Genomic DNA, 27,307 nt, shown 5'->3' on the forward strand with positions numbered 1-27,307 from the left:
AAGAATCGTGAGCCCTGTATCTTGCTTATAACTCTACGAATGACTCTTAAATTTTATTTGATCATTAGAAATGCATTTTTTTAAAGCATTGTAAATAATGAAAAAAAATATGAAGAATTTGACCAAAATCGTGACCATGCCCCTTTAAGGCATATCTGCATTTTTTATTTTGCATCAGATAATTCTGTGGGTTGTTTTTTTTTGGTTAAATTTGAAATCCGATGAATAAACCTGCTATTTCCTCTATACAACGCTGACCGTGAAATATTTCTCGTGTTATCCACCCTTGGGTAATCTTTGATTTTTTTTTCTAATTATATGGAGTCGGTACATTAAATTCAAAGACCGATAACTGTAAATTGTTTAACATCAAATTTCTTAAAAATACCTATTTGATGGCTTTCGATAGTAAGTAAATAGGTATAAAATGTTATCCGCAAAGTGTCCGTATCTTCCGCACAATAAATCATATTTACATTTTCCAGTGTCTCTGTCTGTGATAACAATACGAATCAATTTTGCTTTATACAGTCCAATAAATTCAAATGGCGTATTGTTGGTGCGCCAGCGGGATGACACCGGTCGGCACACACATTATATTTTAATTTCTTTATCGTACAATTGCTGAAAATTATATAAATAAGAATAATATTGAATCATTCTTTAAATATTATGAGGTGATAATTTCAGGCGAGATGTGATCAAATCTATTATAAAGCCCTTTGGGATTTATTCAATTTGATCACGCCCTGAACGAAATTATCACATCATAATACTCAAAGAATGGTTCCTTATTTCTTAAATAGCGCGAGAATATGTACGGTCTGTGTTAGTTTGAAAAATTTATGACATTATAAAATGCAATCATTCGGTATCTTAATTAAGCAGGCACAAAGGGAACAAGAATGGCAGAGAAAACACAATGAGCTTAAATCGGTAAATATAGTTTATTTCTCTCTGAATAAAAACATTTGTGTGAAACAGTATTTTGAACAAAAAAAATGAAATTTGAAAGAAAGTATAATTTCTTCTAAACAAAAGCGTAAACTACTTTATACATAATTGATGATTTTCAAAATAGACCATTACTGCAAATAGCATTATTTCTAACTCATGAAATAATTAACCTCTATCCGCTCGAAATTAAACCACCTGAGCCCTTCATCTTTGTACAGTAAAACATCACATAACAAATAGGTATGTTGCACTCTCCCACTTTTGTGACTTTATTGTTTAACCAAATTTGGTTTGAAATAATCAGGAAAATGACAATAGATGATTATATAACAATAATTAATAAGTTCATAAAATTAATCATAAAATTATGAATATTTCATTCTTTATGCCATAATATTTTACAACTAAAATAATCCATAACTCCCATTACTGATGTAATCAATGATGTGATTGATTAGATAATTTATGAAAAACATAATCCTTGTGGTCTGAAAGCGCCATGTACTTGATTAATTCTAATTAAATCAAGTTCAGACCCCAAGGAGGGAGGGAGAAAATTTTAAGTGGCAAAGTGCATTCCTATACCTTTAAAATGGACTAATATTTGGCAGGATATACATATGCCTTACAAACCTTAGTCCCATATACATGCAAACACATACAAATACTATTCATGCATGGGTAAGGATATACATATGCCCCACCATTTAAATTAAAATCAAAAATAAAAGAAGACTTACACTGAATTTGTTTTTATTCATATTATTTGTTTCAAGGTGTTGAACATCAATCTTTTATAAATTATATAATACTGAAAAATGACATCGACATTCTAAGCATAACACCACATAATTCTAAACAGTTACTGGTCCAAGTCCAGCCCAACTCGATATAAAAGGAAAGATTTAGCCATATTTCCATCGTTTGGTTGGAATTGGCGATGGTCGAATTCTAATCACGATATAGTATTAAAAAAGTCATCACTGATCAAAGTGTTAAGAAATTCCAGAAAAGATTATTTCTTATTTCATAAATTATAATAAAAACCAGATTCTTTGAGTAATATATGAATTACAGTTCTTTAAAATGAATAAAGTTTGTATATCTTTTGTTAATTTCATTTCAAAATTCAAACACTAGAATTAGCCGTAATTTTGTGTTTTATCCTAAAGAAGTTTCCACATCGTAACGTAGCATTTGTTTTAACTGTCAGGTAGTGATCAGTATTTCAAGAGTTCTAGACTTGAAATTTTTAGATTTTAAAAATAAATGATCTTTTATTCCAGATTTCAAAATTTTTCGACAGTGAGATTGCTTTTGTTCATATTACATCTTAAAGTGCTATACTCTACCCTTACAGTTGAAAAAATAATTTTGAATAAACGTGCAAATGTTATTTACATTGAAACTTAGAAATCAAAATGACTTTTTCCTTGATTGCAAGGAGTGTCATTATAGGCAAAGAACAATAAATTAACAATCATACAACACATATGAATGCTGTGTAATTACCATTTTCTTATACAACAAAATCAGATTTACATTCACAACACAATGTATTTGATAAAAACTACAAGTTGCACACTCCAATATGGCTAACGTTAAAACCGTCACGTGCATATTCTTCAGCTTCAAGTCAGACTCTTTAGCAGACCGGTATCTATATCCTTCAAAGTATTTTTCTCGATAAGTCTCATGCCTTTTCCTGTAAATAAAAAGTATTATTACTAGCAGGTAACATTTTATTTTTTTTCTCTTAAGTCAGTTAATATAAGTCATGGTCTCGGTCAATTATATATCAAATGTAATACTAGTAATTGTACAATTTAAATACTCTTCGACTCATTGGCCAATATACATTTTTTATACCTCCGTGTAAAAGGACGACAAAAAATCTGCTATTTTATATAACGTGAAATGTGTATGTGCTGTTTGTAAATTGTAAATAGTCATCCCTTATTTTTTTTTTCTCGAAACACCTCTACTTTATCCATGTTCAAAGTCCGATAACTCTAATTTGTTAACCATCAACAAACTCTACACAACCGACATATAAACTTTTCTTCGGTACATATACAATTAAATACCTTTTTTTCTCCACAAAATCAAGTGTATTGTAACTATAACTGTAGATGCTTCGCTTCGCATCGGAAAATTGTTGCTGTCTCGGGAACATTAACCTTGCTATCGCCTTCATAGCCAGTGAAAAATCTCACGCGAAGATGAAATAACAGCAAATATGGCGTAATCTTACTATCAAATGAATACCAAACATGGCGTGGTTATCGGAAGAAGTACAGTTCTCTGCTGCCTTCATGCTTCCATTGTCTTCCACCCCCACACACTTCTCTGGTTCCTGAATAGACTCCAGGGCTACAAAACTCTCCGGATCCAGCACCAACTGAAGCTTAGTTTCTAATATATTGTGTTCAGATCCCTCTGGCTGAAAGATTATTCTGACTATTATACTAGTTAACTAATATGATCAAATTAGTTTCTCAATTTCCTTACTTACATGTTTGTTAGTTGCAATAAGTTTTACATAGATTTTTCCCGATACAACTATTACTGCCCAGAAGATTTTTACTCACTACAGTGATCACGGTAGCTTCTCCATTGACGATTGCTAGAAAGTTATTGTGATTATGAAGCCGAACCTGATTGTGTCCCTCATTAAAGACCGTCCAAACCGCTGAAATTATATACAAACAAAACTCAAAATTAAACATCTCATGAATTTAATCTTTTAGTATTTAACAAAATATTGTTCTTAGACCCTTAAGAAATCAAAGTAAACAACCGTTCCATTCTTGGCGTGTTACAGTCCCTCTTCCATCCACTTTGAGTTTATCAGCTTTAGTCCGTAGTATCCTCAGGGCCCGTCCACTAGTTCTAGAAACCAGCATTATCTGATTGCCAGTTTCAAAAGTACTCTGAAATTAGTCATACATATGCACACGTACAATACTTTCCATTCAAGTAAATCAGCATAAGCTATTTTCGAGATATACACCAATCATTACAAAATTAATATTTTTATTCAAAAGTATATTGCATATATGAATAAACATGAATTACCTTAATTTTATGACAAAAATATGTCAATATGACGTTTTTCTTTGAAAATAAAAACAGACTAAACAAACCTAGTGTCTTGATTTTAAATCGTACCGACATAGAATCTCAAGAGTGTTTTCTATTATTATTGCTACTTCAATTTTGGATGCTGACATGAAAAAAATAATTGTCTCTGCATTTATATACGTATTCAAATAAAAGTGCTATAAAAATGCTTACAAAGAGAGATCCTGATTTTAGTTTATTTTTAGCAGTTACATCTCCAGCCGCATCTTCTACAGCATGTCCAATTTGGTGTTGAATATTATACAGCATTACGAAAGGATCAACCTAAAATCCATAAAAACACAAGCTATTTAGATAGGTGGAACTATTTATTTGCAGCAATACATTTGTAGCATAAAACGTGAGATAAAGTTCTGCATTAACTTTGAATTGAACCTGTTCATCTGACTCATGTCACATTTGTTTTGAAAAGCCAGTTGATAAAAAAGGAATTATTTTAAAATTCATCAGACTTGAAGTGTTCCAGGAACTGCTGAATGATTTGTTATCAATATGCTAACCTCTTCTGGTGGATAATTTACTTGATCTTTGGTTAATCGAGACATCGTCAAAGTTCTGATAAAAGGTTTTACATGGACTGAAATGTGAACAGACAAACATTTTCATTTTAAAAGCATTTGCATAAGTAGGATATCGACACCCTTTGCCATCAGTACAAAATAAATGTTGTACATAAAGCTCTTTACCTTAACTTAAAAACTAAAAAAAGTCGGAGACACGAACGCACACTTATGAATTATGTAACCTTTTTTAAATTCTGATAAAGAGTCACATAATTCTAAAATAACGACCTAGTTTTTTTTACTTTGTCATCAATTTTAAAATCAATAGAAAATATGATCTGGGATCAGAAATTAATGAACTTCTTCCATTCAAACTGTGTACTAAAAAGAAATCCTATTGTTAAATGGGTATAATCGACATCTGGCTCAAAATATTGGATAACGCTTGGATTTTCTCTCTTAATTATTGATAAAGAGAATACTGCAGAAACCTAATCTAAATTCTTGTAAAAAGGTAATTATTGATTGATGCAGTTAAGAAAAAAAACTTTGCTGCATTATAACCTTTTTTCGTACTTTTATGGAATAGAAATTAACTCTTTCAAATAATCAGTAACAAAAGGTAAAATGTGTTTATTTTCAATGGATATTCTGTTTGGATACATGTAAACAATGTTACTGTTGACCTGATTCGTTATCAAGCAATATGTACAGAGGATTTGAACCCTTAAAGATTGAATCATAAGCAAACACAAGCCATAATCTTAGTCTTAACCGATATAACCTTTTGACATAAAGCCTCTTGATATTATACAAAGGATTGGTAATAAAAAGAAATAATATTTAAAGATAAATAATAAGCATATTGAGCATTTTTTCCAATATGTTATAGAGAAATATAAAGTAAAATAAAGTAAATCATGTCTAAGGAATTCCAAGTAAAATACCCACATACAACAAAACTAGAAAACAAGCGTTTGGTATTGCAGGGGGACGTCATAAAGCAAATAAATGATATCACTATCCTTTTGAAAGAAAACAAATTATCATTTTTTGAAAATATACAGTTTTGTTACAATTAAACTCGTTGTTCACATTAAATTGTAAAAAAAACCTTCTTCGATTACACTTACCCAGATAGCGGCAACAGTAACTTTTGGTTTGCTATTAATGTCTGGAAGTTTAAATACTCTAGCTGTCATTTTGATATGCAAGGTTATCGCTTTTATTGAATTTTTCCAACCTAATTCAGGAGGTCAAATAGTCTTGTCGACATTTTTCATTTCAATACAAATTTGCTAGCGTGTGTACAGCTTGAAGAAAATAAATACGTTTAAAATAATTTGAAATTAGCAAAGCAAAAATTTTAATGAGGTAGAAGGAGTCATTTAAACAAAAGACATTCGACCTGACATGACAAGAAAAACTCAAATTTAAAATATAATAAAGAGGAAGTAAAACAAATTTGCTCAAAACTCTTGAAGTTCTTGTTTATAAAAAATAAGGATTCTTGCTGCATTTTCAATAAATTTGTTTTTTAAATATTATTTTATATCGTCAAACAAAGAGACACACTTAAGACATTCCCCCAAACAAGCGACAAACCAGGAAGACTGTAAAGGGTGTGATCAAAATAACACAATATCACAATTTCGTAGCTTTGGGATAAGTGAAAGATCAAGAGACCCATGCATAACTTATAATTCCGACTCATTATCGATCATTTGCTTTTCACAATAGCTGCAAGCAGTGAAGAAAAAAGAAAGGGAATGAAAGAAACCATTACTTGACTTTGATTCATCACTGATTAAGTAAAGAATGTTGACTTTTAAAATATATACACTTTTAAAGAAAAACCTTATGCTTAGTATTGTTTTTACGTGTTGAAATGCATTACTTGGCCTATCAAACTGCATTTCTTCTTATTTGTGTTCTTATTGAAAAAGGTAGGTATATGTAACATATGTCAACCTTGTGTGTATATTGTTTTTGTATATTTTAACGAAATGATGCGTGCTAATCTTGAGTCACTGAAATTTATATTTAGCTCTACAACAAATACAACCAGCATACATTCACCAAAACCACCAAGGATGTCTAAATATTCCTATTATTGGTGTTGATGTATCAGGAACCTTCCTGATTATGGTTCTTTTCAAAGGATCAGCACCTGTATGCACAATGGCAAGGCTTTTTGACGGTGCAAGTCCTCTTGTTGAAATTGATGCAAATTACATAGGTAGAGTAGCATGTGGACTTGATGAAGCCAACAATCGGGTCAACCTTTGTTTCACTAGTAGCGTCAGTCTTAGCGATGGAGGAATATATTTCGCTTCGACCTCAACCTCATCCGCTAATACCCTATATGTTATGGGTAAGTAAAAATTATGAGACTTACAATTGCTCTAACGTTATTGTGTTTAATAAGACTTGATTTTCTTTGAAATTTCCACGTAGATTACTAGGAGTAATATTGTTATGACAAAATTTTGAATTTATAATTTTCAAATTTATCTTCGAGCTATACCTGTTCATTTTGTTTTATTTTTAAACAATACACAATCTTTTATCTTCTGCTCCATTAAAATAGCACAGCCAAGAAAACCAACCATTATTACTGAGAACACAATCATATCGGGTACAGTTCAAACTTTTACATGTTCCACAACTTCAACATCGAACCCAGCCCCAGGGCTTCCACTTACCTACTCGTGGTTTGTAAACTACGCTCCCGTCAATGACCCTCGCTTCTCTGTGACGGGTAATGGGGGACAAGCACTAACCATCGACAAAGTCCAAAAACAAGATAAAGGAACAACACTTAGATGTGTAGCAAACGAAGAGAAAGGCCTGACATCTGAGCATAGTGATTTGAAAACTCTTGATGTGTTATGTAAGAAACTTTTAGCGTAATGACTGAATATGACAATCATTATTTTCTTCTTTTTTTTTTCATGAATCTCAGATTTTAATGTGTTTTTCAAGTAAACTCCGTTTTCAATTAAATGACTTCTTTAATTAAATTTGTGTAAATAAGTTTAGGTTGGGGTTTATCAAACGTTTAAAATGTGTTTATAGATGTTCCAGATGTAGTTATATCCCCTGGATCAAATATAGTAACCCAGGTCAATGCTGCTAGTGTCACTGTGGAGTGTTTGGTCAAAGATGCCAATCCAAACACTGACCTAGCGTTTAGCTGGACTAAAGACAGTATTCAGATCAGCAGCAGTCAAACATATATCATAATGGACGTGCAACTGTCTGACAAAGGCACTTACTCATGTACTTGTAGTAACACTGCCGGGACTTCAAAACCAGCGTTTGTCACGGTTGAAGTAAATGGTATGTTGTTGTATGTAAGCAATTTATACAAATACTAGTATGACAAATATTTGTGCATAAATTGTAAAAGTATTAACGTAAACGAAAGCATTTTGATTTGTTGAATGAAAATACATATTTTTCTTGATTCAATTCTTGAATCAATTTTAAACGATGATTTATTAATGTTAACAGAGTAAAATGATATCAATGTATGCCTTAGGCATAATCTTTAAATTCCTCATAAATCCATTATACAGAAATCGTTGCGTGAACCATCAGGCCTATATATATAGCATGTACACATTTTAATTACATGTAACTGTTCCACATTTTTACACAGAAAAACCACGTGTTTACATTCTCCAACTGTAAAAGGAAGTTATCGTCATGGCAATTTATTCCTAATTAAGATTTATTTTGATTCTATATAATATAGAAGTTTCAAGTATAACTTCCTCTGTATCAACCTTGGATGATTCAACTACTTCAATATTCCAAACCACAGGTGATATTCCCTTTCCTCCATAATAAATATAAAAATAATTCTTATATTTATTAACAAACTAAATCAATCAATAAAGATATGTACTTTATAAGAATTGTCGTCAAAATTCATTTCTATTCTGGAGCAAGCGCATAACATTAAATCTACTAGAAAAACGCATTTCCAATTCTGTGTAGTCATTTCTTTATTAATTAATTGTTTGAGTTTTTTGCTTTGTTTTCTATAGTTTTTTTTATTCTATGTCTCATTGCTTTTCTGCTTAATGTTTAATAAACCGGTACAAAGTTTATTTTTAATGTGAAAATTTTATACGAGTGACCTAAAATTGCTGCAAACGCTCAACATTTATTATGAATGTAAAATGTTTAAAGTCCATTGTTTTCCTTCTAAAAATATTCATCTCTTTAAAAAATGTTATACAAAGCAACTTTGCTAATTCGCGGTTTATTATGTAATTTATTTTACCTTTCAAGATTTCAAAGGTTCAGGTATTACTTCCTCTGTACCAACCACCGATGAATCAACTGCTCAAGTTTTCAAATCTACAGGTAATAAAATTTCATTTTCTCTGAAATAATGAGGAAAGTAATACATTTCTTTTTACCATTGTCAACAAAATATATATATCAACAAATTATTATATCAAATCACACGTACAAACAAATAATATAACTGGTATAATATTCTTGAAAAGCATACAACATAGAATCACTGCAAAGTGCTTCTTGCCATGTTAAAAATAGATTGTAGGAGAAAATTTCATTCTTTGATACATTATAATTGTTACAATTTTAACGGATTGATACTCATTATAGTAACCTGTCTTGCAACGGCTAAAAACTTTTACAGTATAACATGAGAATGGTACCATATTATCCATAAAATACCAATAATATTGAATCACCCCCTGTGACATAATTAAGGTCTTCCGTTTCCAACGGAAGACCTTATAGTTTTCGTACTGTTTCTTATTAAGGTCTTCCGTTTCCAACGGAAGACCTTATTGTTTTTCTTAGGTTTCTTTTTCCCTATTATTATTAAGGTCTTCCGTTTCCAACGGAAGACCTTATTGTTTTTCTTAGGTTTCTTTTTCCCTATTATTAAGGTCTTCCGTTTCCAACGGAAGACCTTATAGTTTTCGTACTGTTTCTTATTATTAAGGTCTTCCGTTTCCAACGGAAGACCTTATTGTTTTTCTTAGGTTTCTTTTTCCCTATTATTATTATTATTTTTTTTTTTCTTACCGATTTTGTGCACGCGATTTCTCGGAAACGGCTCAACCAATTTACGTCAAATTTTCAGTTCTGATAGGTATTGATCTGAACCTTGTTGGAAATTTTTTTTGTTGATGACGTCACTTCCTGTCTCGAGATATCGTGGATTTATCAGTTTTTATAGGGGTATTTTGTACCGAGAACTCCTCTTTTACCATTGAAGATATGATGTTGAACTTTTCAGGGCTGATAGACGAAAGACTGAAATAGTGTCTAATGGTCATTAATCATCTTTATCTCAAAGAGCGCCGAAGCTCGCCCGAGCTTGAAAATTAAGATAAAAAAGGCGTCATGATTTTTCTTGGTTTTCTTTGAATATCTCTTTTCTTCAAAGCATTTTGTTAAAACATGTAGAACAAAAAAACTTAATTAAATCAAGAGCTTTAATTTCAGATCATGAAAAAGGGGCTAGCCCTTCAAATTAGGGGCTGAGGGGGCTCTAAAATCTTTTAATGATAACTTTTTACCGTGAAATATTTTGTGATGCGTTATAGAAGCAATTATGTTTATTCTTAGGTTATTAACCTAATCATGGCAATCATTTACTCCTATGTTACGTAATTAGGGATTTTAAGGGGCCAGAAGTCCAAAACTTTGATGTTCTATATCTCAAAATTAAGAAACATTTGGATAAGCAATGTTGAACAAAAGATGCTCAAAATATTGAGCTTAACAATCTGAAACCATAATTTCCTTGTTATGCGGTCCCTAAAAGGAGTTACAGGGTCGGCCCCTAAAACGACCCTCTCCAGATATCTCGAGAACGGTACAAAATTTGTAAACACTTTTTGCACAAAATGTGTTTGAATTGACAAGAGCTTTCATTTGAAATCATGAAAAAGGGGCTGGCCCTTCAAATAAGGGGCTGAAGGGGCTCTAAAGTCTTTAAATGATAACCTTTTACCGTGAAAGTTTTTGTGATGCGTTATATAAGCAATTATGTTCATTCTAATGTTATTTACCTATACATGGCAATCATTTACACCTATGTTACGTAATTAAGGATTTTAAGGGGCCAAAAGTCCAAAACTTTGATGCCTAATACCTCAAAATGAAGAAACATTTGGATAAGCAATATTGAACAAAAGATGTTCAAATTATTGAGCTTAACAATAATCAACCATAATTTATTTGTTATGCAGTCCTTAAAGGGAGTAACAGGGTCGGCCCTTAAAACGACCCTCTCAAGTAATCTCGAGAACGGTACAAAATTTGTAATTACTTTTTGAACAAAAAGTGTTTGAATTGACATGAGCTTTCATTTGAAATCATGAAAAAGGGGCTGGTCCTTCAAAAAAGGGGCTGAGGGGGCTCTAAAGTCTTTTGATGATAACTTTTTACTGTGAAAGATTTTGTGATACGTTATAGAAGCAATTATGTTCATTCTAATGTTATTTACCTATACATGCCAATCATTTACTCTTATGTTACATAATTAGGGATTTTAAGGGGCCAGAAGTCTACAACTTTGATGCTCAATATCTCAAAATGGAGGAAAACTTTGGAAAGCAATATTGAACAAAAGATGCTCAAAATATTGAGCTTAACAATGTACAACCATATATTGTTTGTTATCTGGACCCTAAAAGGAGTTTTAGGACCGGATATCAAAACTATTTTTCCCAGATATCTCAAAAACGGTAACCAATTTCTAAACACTTATTAGTGGTACACAAAAATACCTTTTGACTAGAATGAATGAAAAGGAGCTGATCCCTCAAATAAGGGACACCAAAGGGATAGATAGTCTTTCACCCATTACTCATAGATCCCGCCTCATTTTCCAGATCATTCCGTTGGCGAAGATCAAGCGTAAGGTCATTCCATATTCTAAAAATCGGACGGAAGACCTCCTCGTTGCTCGCAACGAGATCGTGTCTAGTTATTATTATTATTTTTTTTTCCAAATTTTGTGCACGCGATTTCTCGAAAACTATTCAGCCGATTTCAGTCATTTTTTCAGAGATGATGAGTCATGATCTGAATTTTATATGTTTTTGAAATTTTTGTTGTCGTCACTTCCGGTACCGATTTATCGGCCATTTTGTAGTTTTTTACGACCTATTTTGTGCAGAGCTGATCTCAGAAACTATCAGAGATATGACTATGAAATTTTCAGGATATGTAGTCTATAGTCTGAAGTTGTGCACTATTATTTTGTTTTACGCCAGTGGCGCCATTTCTTTGAGCTCGCCTGGGCACGAAAATTGGGTACGAATTTTTATCCAAAATTTTTATACGTTTTGATCTGTATCTTTTTATCAGTTGGTATTTTGGTAAGACATATATAACAAAAGCGGTAGAAAATCAAAAGTTCTTTTCAACAAAATCAAGAAAAAGGGGCTGGCCCCTTAAATTAGGGGCCAAGACACTCGTAAACTCTATTAGAAATAACTTAAAAATGATAAAGATTTTGTAATGCATTATAGAAGCAAAGTTGTTGATCGTTACAATATCTATCAGAAAAAATCATTGCCACGCCCATATATGACGTAATTAGGGTTTTTTAGGGGCCAGAGTACTTAAACTTTGTCACGATATATCTAGAGAAGGAGACATATTTTCTTAAGTATTGTAGAAGAGAAAATGTCTGTCTTAATGATAATAATCAATTCCACTAATCAAAACACCAATCTCTGTCCCCATTAAGGATCTATAGGGCTGGCCCCTAAAATATTCAGTCATTTATATCTCAAAAATGAAAAACAATTTTAGATAGGTGTTAGAACAAAAAATGTTATTATTCGTGAGACCTTGCGAATGAACTCAAGAAAAAGGGGCTGGCCCCTTAAATTAGGGGCCAAGAAACTCGTAAACTCTATCACAGATAACGAAAAAACGATAAAGATTTTGTAATGCATTATAGAAGCAAAGTTGTTGATCGTTACAATATCTATCAGAAAAAATCATTGCCACGTCCATTTATTACGTAATTAGGGATTTTTAGGGGCCAAAGTGCTAAAGCTTTGACGCAATATATCTAGAGAAGAAGACATAATTTGTTAAGCATTGTAGAAGAGAAAATATCTGTATTGATGATTCTAATCGATTCCATTAATCAAAACACCAATGTCTGTCCCCATTAAGGATCTATAGGGCTGGCCCCTAAAATATTCTATCATTTGTTATTATAAAATGAACAACAATTCTAGATAAGTGTAAGAACAAAAAATGTTATAATTCGTGAGACCTTTCGAATGAACTCAAGAAAAAGGGGCTGGCCCCTTTATTTAGGGGCCAAGACTGTCGTAAACTCTATTACAGATAACTTAAAAACGATACAGATTTTGTAATGCATTGTAGGAACAAAGTTATTGATCGTAACAATATCAGTTTGTAGAACTCATTTCCAAACCCATTGATGACGTAATTAGGGATTTTAGGGGACAAAAATCTTACATCTTTAATGTTCTGTATGAGAAAAAGCAAAACTTTTTGTTAAGCATTTTAAAGGATAATGACAATCGTTTACATTTTCTGAAAGGGAGTGGTTGAGGGGAATTCTGAAATTTCATTGATATTTTAATGCTATCGTTTAAAAATTGAACGGAAGACCTACTCGTTACTCGTAACGAGATCGTATCTAGTTATTATTATTTTTTTTTTCTTACCGATTTTGTGCACGCGATTTCTCGGAAACGGCTCAACTGATTAACGTCAAATTTTCAGTTCTGATAGGTATTGATCTGAACCTTGTTGGAAATTTTTTTTGTTTATGACGTCACTTCCTGTCTTGAGATATCATGGATTTATCGGTTTTTATAGGGGTATTTTGTCACGAGAACTGCTCTTTTACCATTTAAGATATGATGTTGAACTTTTCAGGGCTGATAGACGAAAGACTGAAATAGTGTCTAATGGTCATTAATCATCTTTATCTCAAAGAGCGCCGAAGCTCGCCCGAGCTTGAAAATTAGGATAAAAAAGGCGTCGTGATTTTTCTTGGTTTTCTTTGAATATCTCTTTTCATGAAGACATTTTGTTAAAACATGTAGAACAAAAAAACTTAATTAAATCAAGAGCTTTCATTTGAGATCATGAAAAAGGGGCTGGCCCTTCAAATAAGGGGCTGAGGGGGCTCTTAAGTATTTTAATGATAACTTTTTACCGTGAAATATTTTGTGATGCGTTATAGAAGCAATTATGTTTATTCTTAGGTTATTTACCTATACATGGCAATCATTTACTTCTATGTTACGTAATTAGGGATTTTAAGGGGCCAGAAGTCCAAAACTTTGATGCTCAATATCTCAAAATGAAGAAACATTTGGATAAGCAATATTGAACAAAAGATGCTTAAAATATTGAGCTTAACAATAATCAACTATAATTTCTTTGTTATGCGGTCCCTAAAAGGAGTTACAGGGTTGGCCCCTAACACGACCCTCTCAAAATATCTCAAGAACGTACAAAATTTGTAATTACTTGTTGAACAAAAAGTGTTTGAATTGACAAGAGCTTTCATTTGAAATCATGAAAAAGGTGCTGGCCCTTCTAATAAGGGGCTGAGGGGGCTCTAAAGTCTTTTAATGATAACGTTTTACTGTTAAATATTTTGTGATACGTTATAGAAGCGATTATGTTCATTCTAATGTAATGTACCTGTACATGGCAATCATTTACTCTTATGTTACGTAATTAGGGATTTTAAGGGGCCAGAAGTCTAAGGCTTTGATGCTCAATATCTCAAAATGGAGGAAAACTTTGGAAAGCAATATTTAACAAAAGATGCTAAAAATATTGAGCTTAACAATGTACAACCATATATTGTTTTTATCTGGACCCTAAAAGGAGTATAAGGACCGGATATCAAAACGATTTTTCCCAGATATCTCAAAAACGGTAACCAATTTCTAAATACTTATTAGTGGTACACAAAAATACCTTTTGATTAAAATGAATGAATAGGAGCTGATCGCTCAAATAAGGGACACCAAAGGGATAGATAGTCTTTCACCCATTACTCATAGATCCCGCCTCCTTTTCCGGATACGTTTCGCTGATGAAGGTCAAGAGTAAGGTCATTCCATATTCTAAAAATTGGACGGAAGACCTCCTCGTTGCTCGCAACGAGATCGTGTCTAGTTATTATTATTTTTTTTCTTACCGATTTTGTGCACGCGATTTCTCGGAAACGGCTCAACTGATTTACGTCAAATTTTCAGTTCTGATAGGTATTGATCTGAACCTTGTTGGAAATTTTTTTTGTTTATGACGTCACTTCCTGTCTTGAGATATCATGGATTTATCGGTTTTTATAGGGGTATTTTGTCACGAGAACTCTTCTTTTACCATTTAAGATATGATGTTGAACTTTTCAGGGCTGATAGACGAAAGACTGAAATAGTGTCTAATGGTCATTAATCATCTTTATCTCAAAGAGCGCCGAAGCTCGCCCGAGCTTGAAAATTAGGATAAAAAAGGCGTCGTGATTTTTCTTGGTTTTCTTTGAATATCTCTTTTCATGAAAACATTTTGTTAAAACATGTAGAACAAAAAAACTTAATTAAATCAAGAGCTTTCATTTGAGATCATGAAAAAGGGGCTGGCCCTTCAAATAAGGGGCTGAGGGGGCTCTAAAGTATTTTAATAATAACTTTTTACCGTGAAATATTTTGTGATGCGTTATAGAAGCAATTATGTTTATTCTTAGGTTATTTACCTATACATGGCAATCATTTACTTCTATGTTACGTAATTAGGGATTTTAAGGGGCCAGAAGTCCAAAACTTTGATGCTCAATATCTCAAAATGAAGAAACATTTGGATAAGCAATATTGAACAAAAGATGCTCAAAATATAGAGCTTAACAACCTGAAACCATAATTTCCTTGTTATGCGGTCCCTAAAAGGAGTTACAGGGTCGGCCCCTAAAACGACCCTCTCAAGATATCTCGAGAACGGTACATAATTTGTAAACACTTTTTGAACAAAATGTGTTTGAATTGACAAAGGCTTTCATTTGAAATCAAGAAAAAGGGGCTGGCCCTTCAAATTAGAGGCTGAGGGAGCTCTGAAGTCTTTTAATGATAACCTTTTACCGTGAAATATTTTGTGATGCGTTATAGAAGCAATTATATTCATTCTAAGGTTATTTACGTATACATGGCAATCATTTACTCCTATGTTACGTAATTAGTAATTTTTAAGGGGCCAGAAGTCCAAAACTTTAATGCATAATATCTCAAAATGAAGAAACATTTGGATAAGCAATATTTAACAAAAGATGCTCAAAATATAGAGCTTAACAATAATCAACTATAATTTCTTTGTTATGCGGTCCCTAAAAGGAGATACAGGGTTGGCCCCTAACACGACCCTCTCAAGATATCTCGAGAACGGTACAAAATTTGTAATTACTTGTTGAACAAAAAGTGTTAGAATTGACAATAGCTTTCATTTGAAATCATGAAAAAGGTGCTGGCCCTTCTAATAAGGGGCTGAGGGGGCTCTTAAGTCTATTAATGATAACCTTTTACTGTTAAATATTTGGTGATACGTTATAGAAGCAATTATGTTCATTCTAATGTTATGTACCTGTACATAGCAATCATTTACACTTATGTTACGTAATTAGGGATTTTAAGGGACAAGAGGTCTAAAGCTTTGATGTTTAATATCTCGAAATAGAGGAAAACTTTGGAAAGCAATATTTAACAAAAGATGCTCAAAATATTGAGCTTAACAATGTACAAACATATATATTGTTTTTATCTGGACCCTAAAAGGAGTTTTAGGACCGGATATCAAAACGATTTTTCCCAGATATCTCAAAAACGGTAACCAATTTCTAAATACTTATTAGTGGTACACAAAAATACCTTTTGCCTAAAATAAATGAAAAGGAGCTGATCCCTCAAATAAGGGACACCAAAGGGATAGATAGTCTTTCACCCATTACTCATAGATCCCGCCTCCTTTTCCGACTACGTTTCGTTGATGAAGGTCAAGAGTAAGGTCATTGCATATTCTAAAAATCGGACGGAAGACCTCCTCGTTGCTCGCAACGAGATCGTGTCTAGTTATTATTATTTTTTTCCCCAAATTTTGTGCACGCGATATCTCGAAAACTATTCGGCCGATTTCGACCATTTTTTCACAGATGATTGCCAGTGGTCATAATTCTAGAAGTTTTTTGAAATTTTGAAATCGTCACTTCCGGTTCCGATTTACGGCCGATTTTGTAAATTTTTACGACCAATTTTGTGCAGACATAAACTCAGAGACTATCAGAGATATGAATATAAAATTTTCAGGATAGGTAGACCATAGATTGAAGTTGTGCACAATGCAGTTTTTTTTATGCCAGTGGCGCAAACTTTAGGAGCTCGCCAGGGCTCGAAAATTGGATACGAATTTTGAATCAAAATTTTCATACGCTTTGATCTGTATCTTTTTATCAGTTAATATTTTGTTAACATATATATAACAAAAGTGGTAGATAATCAAAAGTTCTTTCCAACAAATTCAACAAAAAGGGGCTGGCCCCTTTTTTAGGGGCCAAGACACTTGTAAACTATAATACAAATAACTTAAAGACGATAAAGATGTTGTAATGCATTATAGAAGCAAAGTTGTTGATCGTAACAATATATATCAGGTAAAATCATTGCCACGCCCATTTATCATGTAATTAGGGAGTTTAGGGGCCAAAGTTCTTAAACTTTGACGCAATATATCTAGAAAAGGAGACGACGCAATATATCTAGAAAAGGAGACATATTTTGTAAAGCATTATAGAAGAGAAAATGTTTGCATTGATGATTCTAATCAGTTCCATTAATCAAAACACAAAAGTCTGTCCCCATTAAGGATCTAGAAGCTGGCCCCTAAAATATTCAATCATTTGTATCTAAAATATGAACAACAATTCTACATAAGTGTAAGAACAAAAATTGTTAGAATTAGTGAAACCTTTCGAATGAACTCAAGAAAAAAGGGGCTGGCCCCTTTAATAAGGGGTCAAGACACTCGTAAACTCTATTACAAATACCTTAAAAACTATCAAGATTTTGTAATGCATTATAGAAGCAACGTTGTTGATCGTAACAATATCTATCAGGTAAAATCATTGCCACGCCCATTTATTACGTAATTAGGGATTTTTAGGGGCCAAAGTACTTAAACATTGACGCAATATATCTAGAAAATGAGACATATTTTGTTAAGTATTGTAGAAGAGAAAATGTTTGCATTGATGATTCTAACCAATTCCATTAATCAAAACACCAAAGTATGTTTCCATTAAGGATCTAGAGGGCTGGCCCCTTAAATATTCAATCATTTGTATCTAAAATATGAACAACAATTCTACATAAGTGTAAGAACAAAAATTGTTAGTATTAGTTAGACTTTTTGAGTGAACTCAAGAAAAAGGGGCTGGCCCCTTAAATTAGGGGTCAAGACACTCGAAAACTCTATTACAAATAACTTAAAAATTATCAAAATTTTGTAATGCATTATAGAAACAAAGTTGTTGATCGTAACAATATAAGTTTGTAAAACTCATTTCCAAACCCATTGATGACGTAATCTTGGATTCTAGGGGACCAAAACTTAAATCTTAAATGTGCTGAATGTGATAAAGCAAAACTCTTTGTTAAGCATTTTAAAGGATATTGACGATCGTATACAATATCTGAAATGGAGTGGTTATCTGAAATTACATTGATATTTTAATCATATCGTTTAAAAATTGAACGGAAGACCTACTCGTTACTCGTAACGAGATCGTATCTAGTTTTAATTATTTCTAATAAAACACATTTCAACATAACAATTCAAATTCTATTCGCACTCGTCGTATGGTGTCTTAGGAAAATTATGTTATACGATATGGATGAATTTGCATAGCCAATTAAATGAACGTTGCAACCAGTATAAAATTATTTGGATACGAAAAATCATTACTTTATTCGCAATATTTCTGAACCTGTATTTACCTTTACCGTATCTAAAGAAATTGACACGTGTTCCGAATAGGACTGTATATGTTCATCAAAATGACTTTTTCTAGGGAATCAGTCTGTTTTTGCAGGGAATCAACAAAACAAATTGAGTTACTTTTATATAGTTAAAAAATAAGTACATGTATAACTTATTAAGGTCTTCCGTTTCCAACGGAAGACCTTATTGTTTTTCTTCGGTTTTTTTTTCTCATTCTTCTCCTTTTTTTTTCTTACCGATTTTGTGTCAGCGATTACTCGGAAACTCCTTGATCGATTTTGATAAAATTTTCAGATCTTATTGATATTAATTTAAACTTGATCGGAAATTTTTTTGGTTGATGACGTCATTTCCGTTTTTGAAATATCGACGTTTTCTTGATTTTCAGAGGGACGGCTTGTCCAAGAGAGTTGTGAAAAACTATAAAAGATATTTAGTTCAAATTTTCAGGAATGATAGACAAAAGATTGTAGATATGTAATAAGGCATTAATCACTTTCAGGCACAAAAGGCGCTAAAGCTCGGTAGGGCTCGAAAAATGAGATTAAAAAAGTGTTGTGATTTTGCCTGGTTTTCTTAGATTATCTTTTTTCTCACAAATATTTTGTTAAGACATGTAGAAGAAAAAAAATTTATATTTACAAGATCTTTTGTTTGACACCTAGAAAAAGGGGCTGGCCCCTCAAATTAAGGGCCTAGAACCCTTCAAAGTTTTCACTTTATAACTCAAAATTGGTTAAGATTTCAATATGGCTGTCGCTGCAAAAGTTGTTCATTATGATCTTATTAATGTCGTAACAATAATATTTTGTTCGGGTATTGCGTAATATGAGTGTAAAAAGCCAGACTTGTTACCATGTATTTGTGTTTTATTTGGCAAGTAAACGGGGTATTTGTGCGTATAACTGACATAAAGGATACCAGTTTATATACGGACAGTGTTTAAACATTTTAGTTATTTTCTAGTGAAACACATTATGGATGAAAGAACTGTTTCTATGCAATTCATTTGAGTCGCATTTAAAATCTAGCTGTATTCCGAGCTGTGTATGTGAACAGTTACGTATCCACCCTTGCCCGCAGCCGAGGAAGTAGGTCACGACTGGACTAGCGAGCGGGTCTGCCGTTATCAAATACACAAGATTTGCGTCTTGCTGTAATGCACACATGGATTTTTATATGTAGCTGCAAACACAAAACTTCCAATTTTAGTGATTTTAATAGTAAATAAAAAAAGATTATACCTTTACCTACTACCATAGACAGTGTACTAGCTTGCATTCGGAAAGTGTTGAAACATTTTAATTCTTTTCAGGGGAAACAATTACGGGTAAAAGAATTACTTCTATGCAATGTATTTGAGTCGCATTTAAAATCTAGCTAGCTGTTTTCCGAGCTTCATGTATGTAAACAATTATACGTATCCGAACCTTGCCCGCGGCCAAGGAAATGGGTCGCGGCTGGACTAGCGAGCGGTCTACCGTTATCCAATACACAAGATATGCGCCTTGCTGTAATACACACACAGGTTTATTTATTTTGCTGCAAACACAAAGAATTCAGATTTAAACGATATTAAAGAGTAAATGGAAAAAGATTATACCATTACCTACGAAGTATTGCTTTTTTGCTCTCGTAATAAAAAAAAATAGATTGTATGACTGTCATTGAAAAAGGGGCGTTCTTTGTGATCTTGTCTATGTCATGAAATAGTTTTATTGTTAGAAAATAAAATTTAGTTATCAAACTACAAACATTTCAAACCCACCACGTTGAGTGTACATTTTCATCACACGGGCCATGGAGAAGCCGCGCTAGTGGACAGCCGATTCGCTGTAGGACACATGCTTCTCCTGTTTATACGTTATCACACATTTCAATGCTCTTTGATTCGTTGTTATTTTCATTTCCAATGATATCGGTTAACGATGCATCAAACCATTGATTTAAATCATAGTTCGTAAAATTAAGGAAAAAACTGCCATCAATTAATATAATACGTTTTACAGTCGTACGATTTGAAATGTAAATGAATTCACCTGTTTCTATTTGTGACATTTTGCTGCCGAGAATTAAATGCATTACACTACCAATTTCAACAAAATATTGGCGATATTCACATAAGTATCTGTAATCTATGAAAATGTGATTCTTCATTTGTCTAACAAAGTATTAGAATTTTTTATGAGTTGAGAGAGAGAGAGAGAGAGAGAGAGAGAGAGAGAGAGAGAGAGAGAGAGAGAGCTAAGCAGGATGTAGTAAGTAAAAGTTGAAATATATTTAAAAAGCGTTCGAGATAAGGTAGCTTAAGAAGTACAATGTTACATGCTTGCGGTAGGTGTGGGCACGATAAAACTAACCATTTTTAAAGAAGTTGAAAAATTATTTACATTCAGGCCGTATAATAAGGGTCACAATATTGGTATAATAACCTCTTCTCAATGGTGGTCAGATTCATTAAAAAGCATACTCATTGCTGATTTTATTAATTTATTATTTATCAAATTTTATTTCTATTTTTGATTCTGAAAGAATATGTGTTATAAAAAGTTTATGTACATGTGCATTCATTGTAAATATTTTGATTGTATTCGGACAGTTAAAAATCGAGTAGAGAACACATGGTTAAAAATACTACTTAGTAGATAAATTATCTAATACAAATCGAATTGGCTTTAAAATTTGCATATTCAAGCGCACTTAAATAGTTAATACATAAATTATATATATATATTAATAAAAACGTCTGTATGCTGTATTATGTATTTGCTGTCTGATTAGAACTATTTTTCCCAAAAAAGAAGCGCTTGGCAATCGCGTAATTTTTTTAATGTTCTGTAAAGTACAACACCTGATTGGAGTACATGCTTATATATGTTTTTTTTTAAAAAAATTATCGTTTAACTAAGCGAAATTGTAGATGTCATGGAGTCAATGGGCAAATCAAATTCGCCAATCAGGCAATAGCAGTTATCTAATGCCTATGATTGATAATTTTACACGGTAAATTAATACATGTCAATATGAATTTTAAAGCACTCCCTGCTCCCCTGTTAAAAGCTCCCGTTACCTGCATTCTTTTATTTACGATTTTTGTGCACACAGTTATTCGGAAATGGCTCAAATTTTGCTACACGGGGCCGATAAAAAGATGAAAGGATGACCCCTAAAATTTTTTTCCCAAATATTTCAAGAACGGTCTTAAATTTCAAACACTGGTTGAATAACATATAACTTATTTTGTACAAATTTATGTGCATGAATGACAATGTTCCTGTAACCTAACAAAAAATGACACTTTTTGAAATCTATAAGTTTCTGAATTCATCATTAAAATTAATAATGTTAGACGGCCCATGCAGCAAGTTTTTCTAGTCGAGTCTTTCGTTCAACAGCGAATCGATTGTGAACATTACAACAAGAGAGTGAAACGACCACGAATTTTGACAGATTTGGCTACAAAGCTACAAAGAGTTTATAAGTGATAGATACAAAACACAGGTGCAATTACATCTTGTAGGAGTTAAAAAATGATGAATCTATGTTTGCCATAAATACACATTTTTATCATAAGAATATTTTAACATTTGGATCCGCCGAATATTTCCATTTCCCTTCATTGTTTGGTGCCTGATTTGAAATAACGTTTCGAGGTATAATAAAGTGAGAAATTTCTTTAAGCTGCATTTACCGATTTGTCGGCCATTACAGTATCAAATAATTTTCCTTGCAAACCAAATGAATGATCTTACAAAGTTATAGACGTATTTACACGGAATTGCTCTCCTTTCAACGTTAGAATTATTCAAAGTAAATAAAAATAAATTTCGGGCATACCAAAAAAACCCCAAAATACATCATTGGAATGTTTAAAAAAGAAAACCGTTGGGTTTCATCTTCCGAATGATTGGGTTTATTCCACCTGCATGTTTTGTAATGATTATTAACAACGTAAACACCAAAACTATTTATGAACAAATGTACACTGCTTGATTTTTGTTTAAATAGTCATGCTGTATATTTTATATGTTATAATAGATTATATAAAAAAGACAGATGTCAAAGTCGTAATACAATCATACTATCTTCGACGTAAGGGGCCAGTTTAAACACGAGGCGAAATAACGAAAACCCTTTTATGTCGATTATTTTGTGAATTTACAGCAAAACTTGTCTAATCCGGCGGAAGGTGGTTCTGAAAAAAAAATTACCAGATTAGGCAACAACCATTTTAGAGGACATTGTCGCAGATTAATTTTAGAATTTAATGCAGTAGGTCCAGATCGTGTATTCTTGCAAAATTTTCAATTGTTCTGAAATATATTAGATTTCATCGATCTTATTTACGGTACCAATTTTCATTTAAAATTTTTTTTTAAACAATAAATCCTGAAAAGTGCATGCTTAACCGTAAATTGTTAAACAAAACAATAACAAGTCAACAGGTGGCTGAAATACCTGATGGCGAGAACTGTTTTGATGCAGGAAAACAATGGATAAATATTAAATATAAATGAGAATTTTACTTTAAAAGAATTGAGCATTTTGACAGAATAATATGCAACTCTTCACTTGTAGCCATACAACGGGGATAACAAACGATATCGGCAGTCTTACTCTCAAAGTATACTGAATCACGGCTTGAAAAAAATGGGGTGAACTATAATCTAATTATCTAATTTTTGCAGTACATAACAAGACTTTACAGTATTAACTGAAATGAGTTGCTAGTTTAGGTCTATATTTACAGTTGTTTAAATCAATAGCAACGACAGAAAAATTGGTCGATAATTGAGCATTAATATCTCGCAGAAGGCCGATCGATCGATAAGTGGACGGACTACGGGAGATAACTCTCACTAATTATAAGCAGTAGGTTTTTTCATTGCGCCGGTTTAAAGAATAGACCGGATCCGGATTGCACAAATTTTTTAAACAAAAGTGATGCAAAAATGTCAAGTGGCTGAATAATGTCCCCGGATTGGGCAGCATGCCGTAATACACAACATCCGGATTCAACGAGTTTCAACATGTACTTAATTTTCGCATTGAAATATGGCTTAATTGACCGGGAAAACTACTGCAACGTGTATTATTACGCACATACATGTACTTAGCATAACCATCGTTTAAAAGCGTACACCTATTTTATTGAAACTCGGACCAAGCAGCTTTAGCATTAAAATTTACATGTGTAAGACACTTTATTTGTCATGTGCATGATCATGTGCATGATCATGTGCATTAAGTATTTTCAATACCTGCTTTTTCTCTAAAAAAAAATATTTCCAATTCCATTCACAACTGTTGTCATTCAAAATCACATGAATTAAACAAAATTTTAAACTTTTTGTCGATCTCAACTGTTATGTATCCAAGAAATCTATTGATTTTATCATGTGTTACGTAATTAGGTAATAACGTTTTTAGGGGTCAAACTTCATTCACAAATTACCATTTTTCCTTCATAAACATTAATAGGATCGAAAACAGATTTCCTACGGAGATTTATAATGAGGAATGTTTACATCTTTTCTCTATTCGGAAGTCTCTCGGAATATCTAGCACAATTTTTCAACGTTATCATCCGAGCTTTATAATGGCTGATGCAATGCAAAATCCCCGTCGACATTCTTTTTTAGCCGTGTATTGAAACCTGACAAGCTAGAGGGGGCGTTACAAAAGGGAAATCTTGGGTTTTTTTAATACTATCGAATGAACGTCGTCTGAATCAAGAGATATTTACAAATATCGAATAATTTAACAAAATGTGTGGCAAAAATATCTTGGGACAGACGTTTATATATCCTAACAATATAATGGTTTTCTCATGCGTTACCTAACTAGGGATATAAGGGGCTTGAGGTAAAACAGTTTAATCTTTTCTATTTCAATTGGAAGAAATGCAAGTATTTAAACAAGCAATGAAAGAGAACTTATAAAAAGCATTATAGGAAAGCATTAGTACTTTACTCCTATTTCCATATTATGTTTTGTTGTCGAAAATTAAAGTCGATGACGTCATTTCACCTTCTACAAATCGGACGGAAGACCTCCTCGTTGCTCGCAACGAGATCGTGTCTAGTTAGGGTCTTCCGTTTCCAACGGAAGACCCTCTTGTTATTCTATTGTTTCTTTTTAGGGTCTTCCGTTTTCAACGGAAGACCCTCTTGTTATTCTTCGGTTTCTTTTTATTATTATTATACTTTTTCTTTTTTTTTCTGACTCCTTCTCGGCTTAATAACTCAAAAAGTTTCCAACCGATTTTTATGAAACTTTCAGAGATAATGTGAAACTATTATCCCTCAAAGATGTTAAAGTTTTGTTGACCACTTCACTTCCGTTTTGACGTTACGTCATTTTTAAAATTTTCAAAAAGTCACTTTGTCCGCGGCGTTTCTCAAAAACGCTTTAAGATAGAGGCTTGAAATTTTCAATGGTTATGATTTGGTCAATTTACCTTTGTAATAAGGCTCGAAATAAAAATCTGTCTCTTCCGGTCGAAACCGGAAGTGAAACAAATTTATCGAAAAAATGAATTTTCTGATCAAATCAAAAATGAATATGTGTTCTGTAGAGCTTATTAAACTGAATCTGACACTGAAAGCCGTTTTAAAATCGGACGATGCATTACAGAGATATCGGGGTTTAAAAATTGATTTTTCCGGAAATTTTGATTCCGCGTCCTCGGTTTAAAAAATAGCGTAATGTTCAAAGTAAAATTAACTCGTACCAAAAATAATTGTTAAGTCGTACTTGAACACATTCGGATTTTTTTTGTTAAGTCGTTCGTGAAATCGAAATTTTTTTTGTTAATTCGTACTCAGACTTATTCGGATTTTGTTAAGTCGTACCAGGAATAATTCGATTTTTTCATTTCTTTTGTAGTTACTCTTGTTATTGGTTTAAGTGCTCTGCTTCTTACAGGAACTCCCAGCTTTACTTCAGACATTAACGGAAGACCCACTCGTTGCTTTGCAACGAGCTTTGCTCTAGTTATTAGGGTCTTCCGTTTTCAACGGAAGACCCTCTTGTTATTCTATTGTTTTTTTAGGGTCTTCCGTTTCCAACGGAAAATCGGACAATGCATAACAGAGATATCGGGGTTTAAAAATTGATTTTTCCGGAAATTTTGATTCCGCTTCCTTGGTTTAAAAAATAGCGTAATGTTCAAAGTGAAATTAACTCGTACCAAAAATAATTGTTAAGTCGTACTTGAACACATTCGGATTTTTTTTGTTAAGTCGTTCTTGAAATCGGAAATGTTTTTGTTAAGTCGTACTTAAAATTATTCGTATTTTGTTAAGTCGTACCAGGAATAATTCGATTTTTTCATCTTTTTATTTGCGTAGTCTTGTTGTTGGTTTAAGAGCTCTGCTTCTAACAGGAACTTCCAGCTTTACTTCCGACATTAACGGAAGACCCACTCGTTGCTTTGCAACGAGCTTTGCTCTAGTTATTATTATTATTATTCTTTTTCTTTTCTTCTGACTCCTTTTTTGCTTCATAACTCAAAAAGTTTTTAACCGATTTTGATGAAATTTTCAGAGATGTTTGCAAGTTGGCGTCCCTCAAAAATGTTAAAGTTTTATAAAGAACGTCACCTCCGTTTTGACGTGACGTCATTTTTAAAAATTTCAGAAAGTCATTTTGTCCCGGACTTTTCTCAAAAACGCTTTAAGAAAGAGGCTTGAAAATTTTAATGGTGATGATTTGGTCGATTTACCTCTGTAATAAGGCTGGAAATGAAAATCTGTCACTTCCGGTCGAAACCGGAAGTGAAACAAATTTTTCGAAAAAATGAATTTTCTGATCAAATGAAAAATGATTATGTGTTTTGTAGAGCTTAATTAGCTGAATCAAACACTGAAAGCTGTTTTAAAATCGGACGATGCATTACAGAGATATCGGGGTTTAAAAATTGATTTTTCCGGAAATTTTGATTCCGCGTCCTTGGTTTAAAAAATAGCGTAATGTTCAAAGTAATATTAACTCGTACCAAAAATAATTGTTAAGTTGTACTTGAACAATTCGGATTTTTTTTGTTAAGTTGTTCTTGAAATCGGAAAGGTGTTTGTTAAGTCGTACTTAAAATCATTCGTATTTTGTTAAGTCGTACCAGGAATAATTCGATTTTTTTATCTTTTCATTTTAGTTAATCTTGTTATTGGTTTAAAAGCTCTGCTTCTTACAGGAACTTCCAGCTTTACTTCCGACATTAACGGAAGACCCACTCGTTGCTTTGCAACGAGCTTTGCTCTAGTTTTATTATTATTATTCTTCTTGTTTTTCCTTCTGACTTCTTTTTTGCTTTATATCTCAAAAACTATTCAACCGATTTGCAAGAAATTTTCAGAGATTATGTTAAATAGTTGTCCCTTGAAGATTTTAAACTTTCAGTTATTAAGTCACTTCCGTTTTGTAGTTACGTCATTTTTAAAAATTTCGAAAAGTGATTTTGTCCAGGACTTTTCTCGTAAACGGTTGTTTATAAAGACTTGAAATTCTCTGTGATTGTAAATCTGCGGATTTACTTATGGCAAATTTACAAAAAAAAATATTTTGTAACTTCCGGTCGAAACCGGAAGTGATTCTAATTTTTCGGAATTTTCATTTTTTTGAGCGAATAATAAAATTATATGCATGTTGTAGAG

The 27,307-nt window shown here is 32.6% G+C and overlaps 2 protein-coding genes across 7 annotated transcripts in view; one reads left to right on the plus strand and one right to left on the minus strand.

Moving 5' to 3' along the window:
• Positions 1-2,486: 2,486 nt before the first annotated feature.
• LOC105346994 (uncharacterized) overlaps positions 2,487-27,307 on the minus strand; it is a 41,528-nt gene continuing 16,707 nt past the window's right edge. Inside the window, exons 4-10 of one of the 5 annotated variants that reach the window (XM_066076080.1) lie at positions 8,899-9,001; positions 4,602-4,678; positions 4,255-4,365; positions 3,758-3,890; positions 3,549-3,649; positions 3,212-3,400; positions 2,487-2,662 (exon numbers count right to left, since the gene is read on the minus strand). In XM_066076080.1, coding sequence (XP_065932152.1) covers positions 2,651-2,662; positions 3,212-3,400; positions 3,549-3,649; positions 3,758-3,890; positions 4,255-4,365; positions 4,602-4,646 — 591 coding nt within the window. In that variant the 5' untranslated portion in view covers positions 4,647-4,678; positions 8,899-9,001 and the 3' untranslated portion in view covers positions 2,487-2,650. The other 4 variants (XM_066076077.1, XM_066076076.1, XM_066076079.1 and 1 more) reach the window with 4 other exon arrangements.
• Positions 6,402-27,307, plus strand: part of LOC105346993 (mucin-22) — a 45,758-nt gene continuing 24,852 nt past the window's right edge. Inside the window, exons 1-6 of one of the 2 annotated variants that reach the window (XM_066076067.1) lie at positions 6,402-6,550; positions 6,652-6,978; positions 7,195-7,497; positions 7,683-7,946; positions 8,365-8,433; positions 8,907-8,981. In XM_066076067.1, coding sequence (XP_065932139.1) covers positions 6,493-6,550; positions 6,652-6,978; positions 7,195-7,497; positions 7,683-7,946; positions 8,365-8,433; positions 8,907-8,981 — 1,096 coding nt within the window. In that variant the 5' untranslated portion in view covers positions 6,402-6,492. The remainder of the gene's footprint in view (positions 6,551-6,651; positions 6,979-7,194; positions 7,498-7,682; positions 7,947-8,364; positions 8,434-8,906; positions 8,982-27,307) is intronic. The other variant, XM_034446245.2, reaches the window with a different exon arrangement.

This window comes from Magallana gigas, chromosome 2 (genome assembly GCF_963853765.1).
Source record: "Magallana gigas chromosome 2, xbMagGiga1.1, whole genome shotgun sequence".
Taxonomy (NCBI): domain Eukaryota; kingdom Metazoa; phylum Mollusca; class Bivalvia; order Ostreida; family Ostreidae; genus Magallana; species Magallana gigas.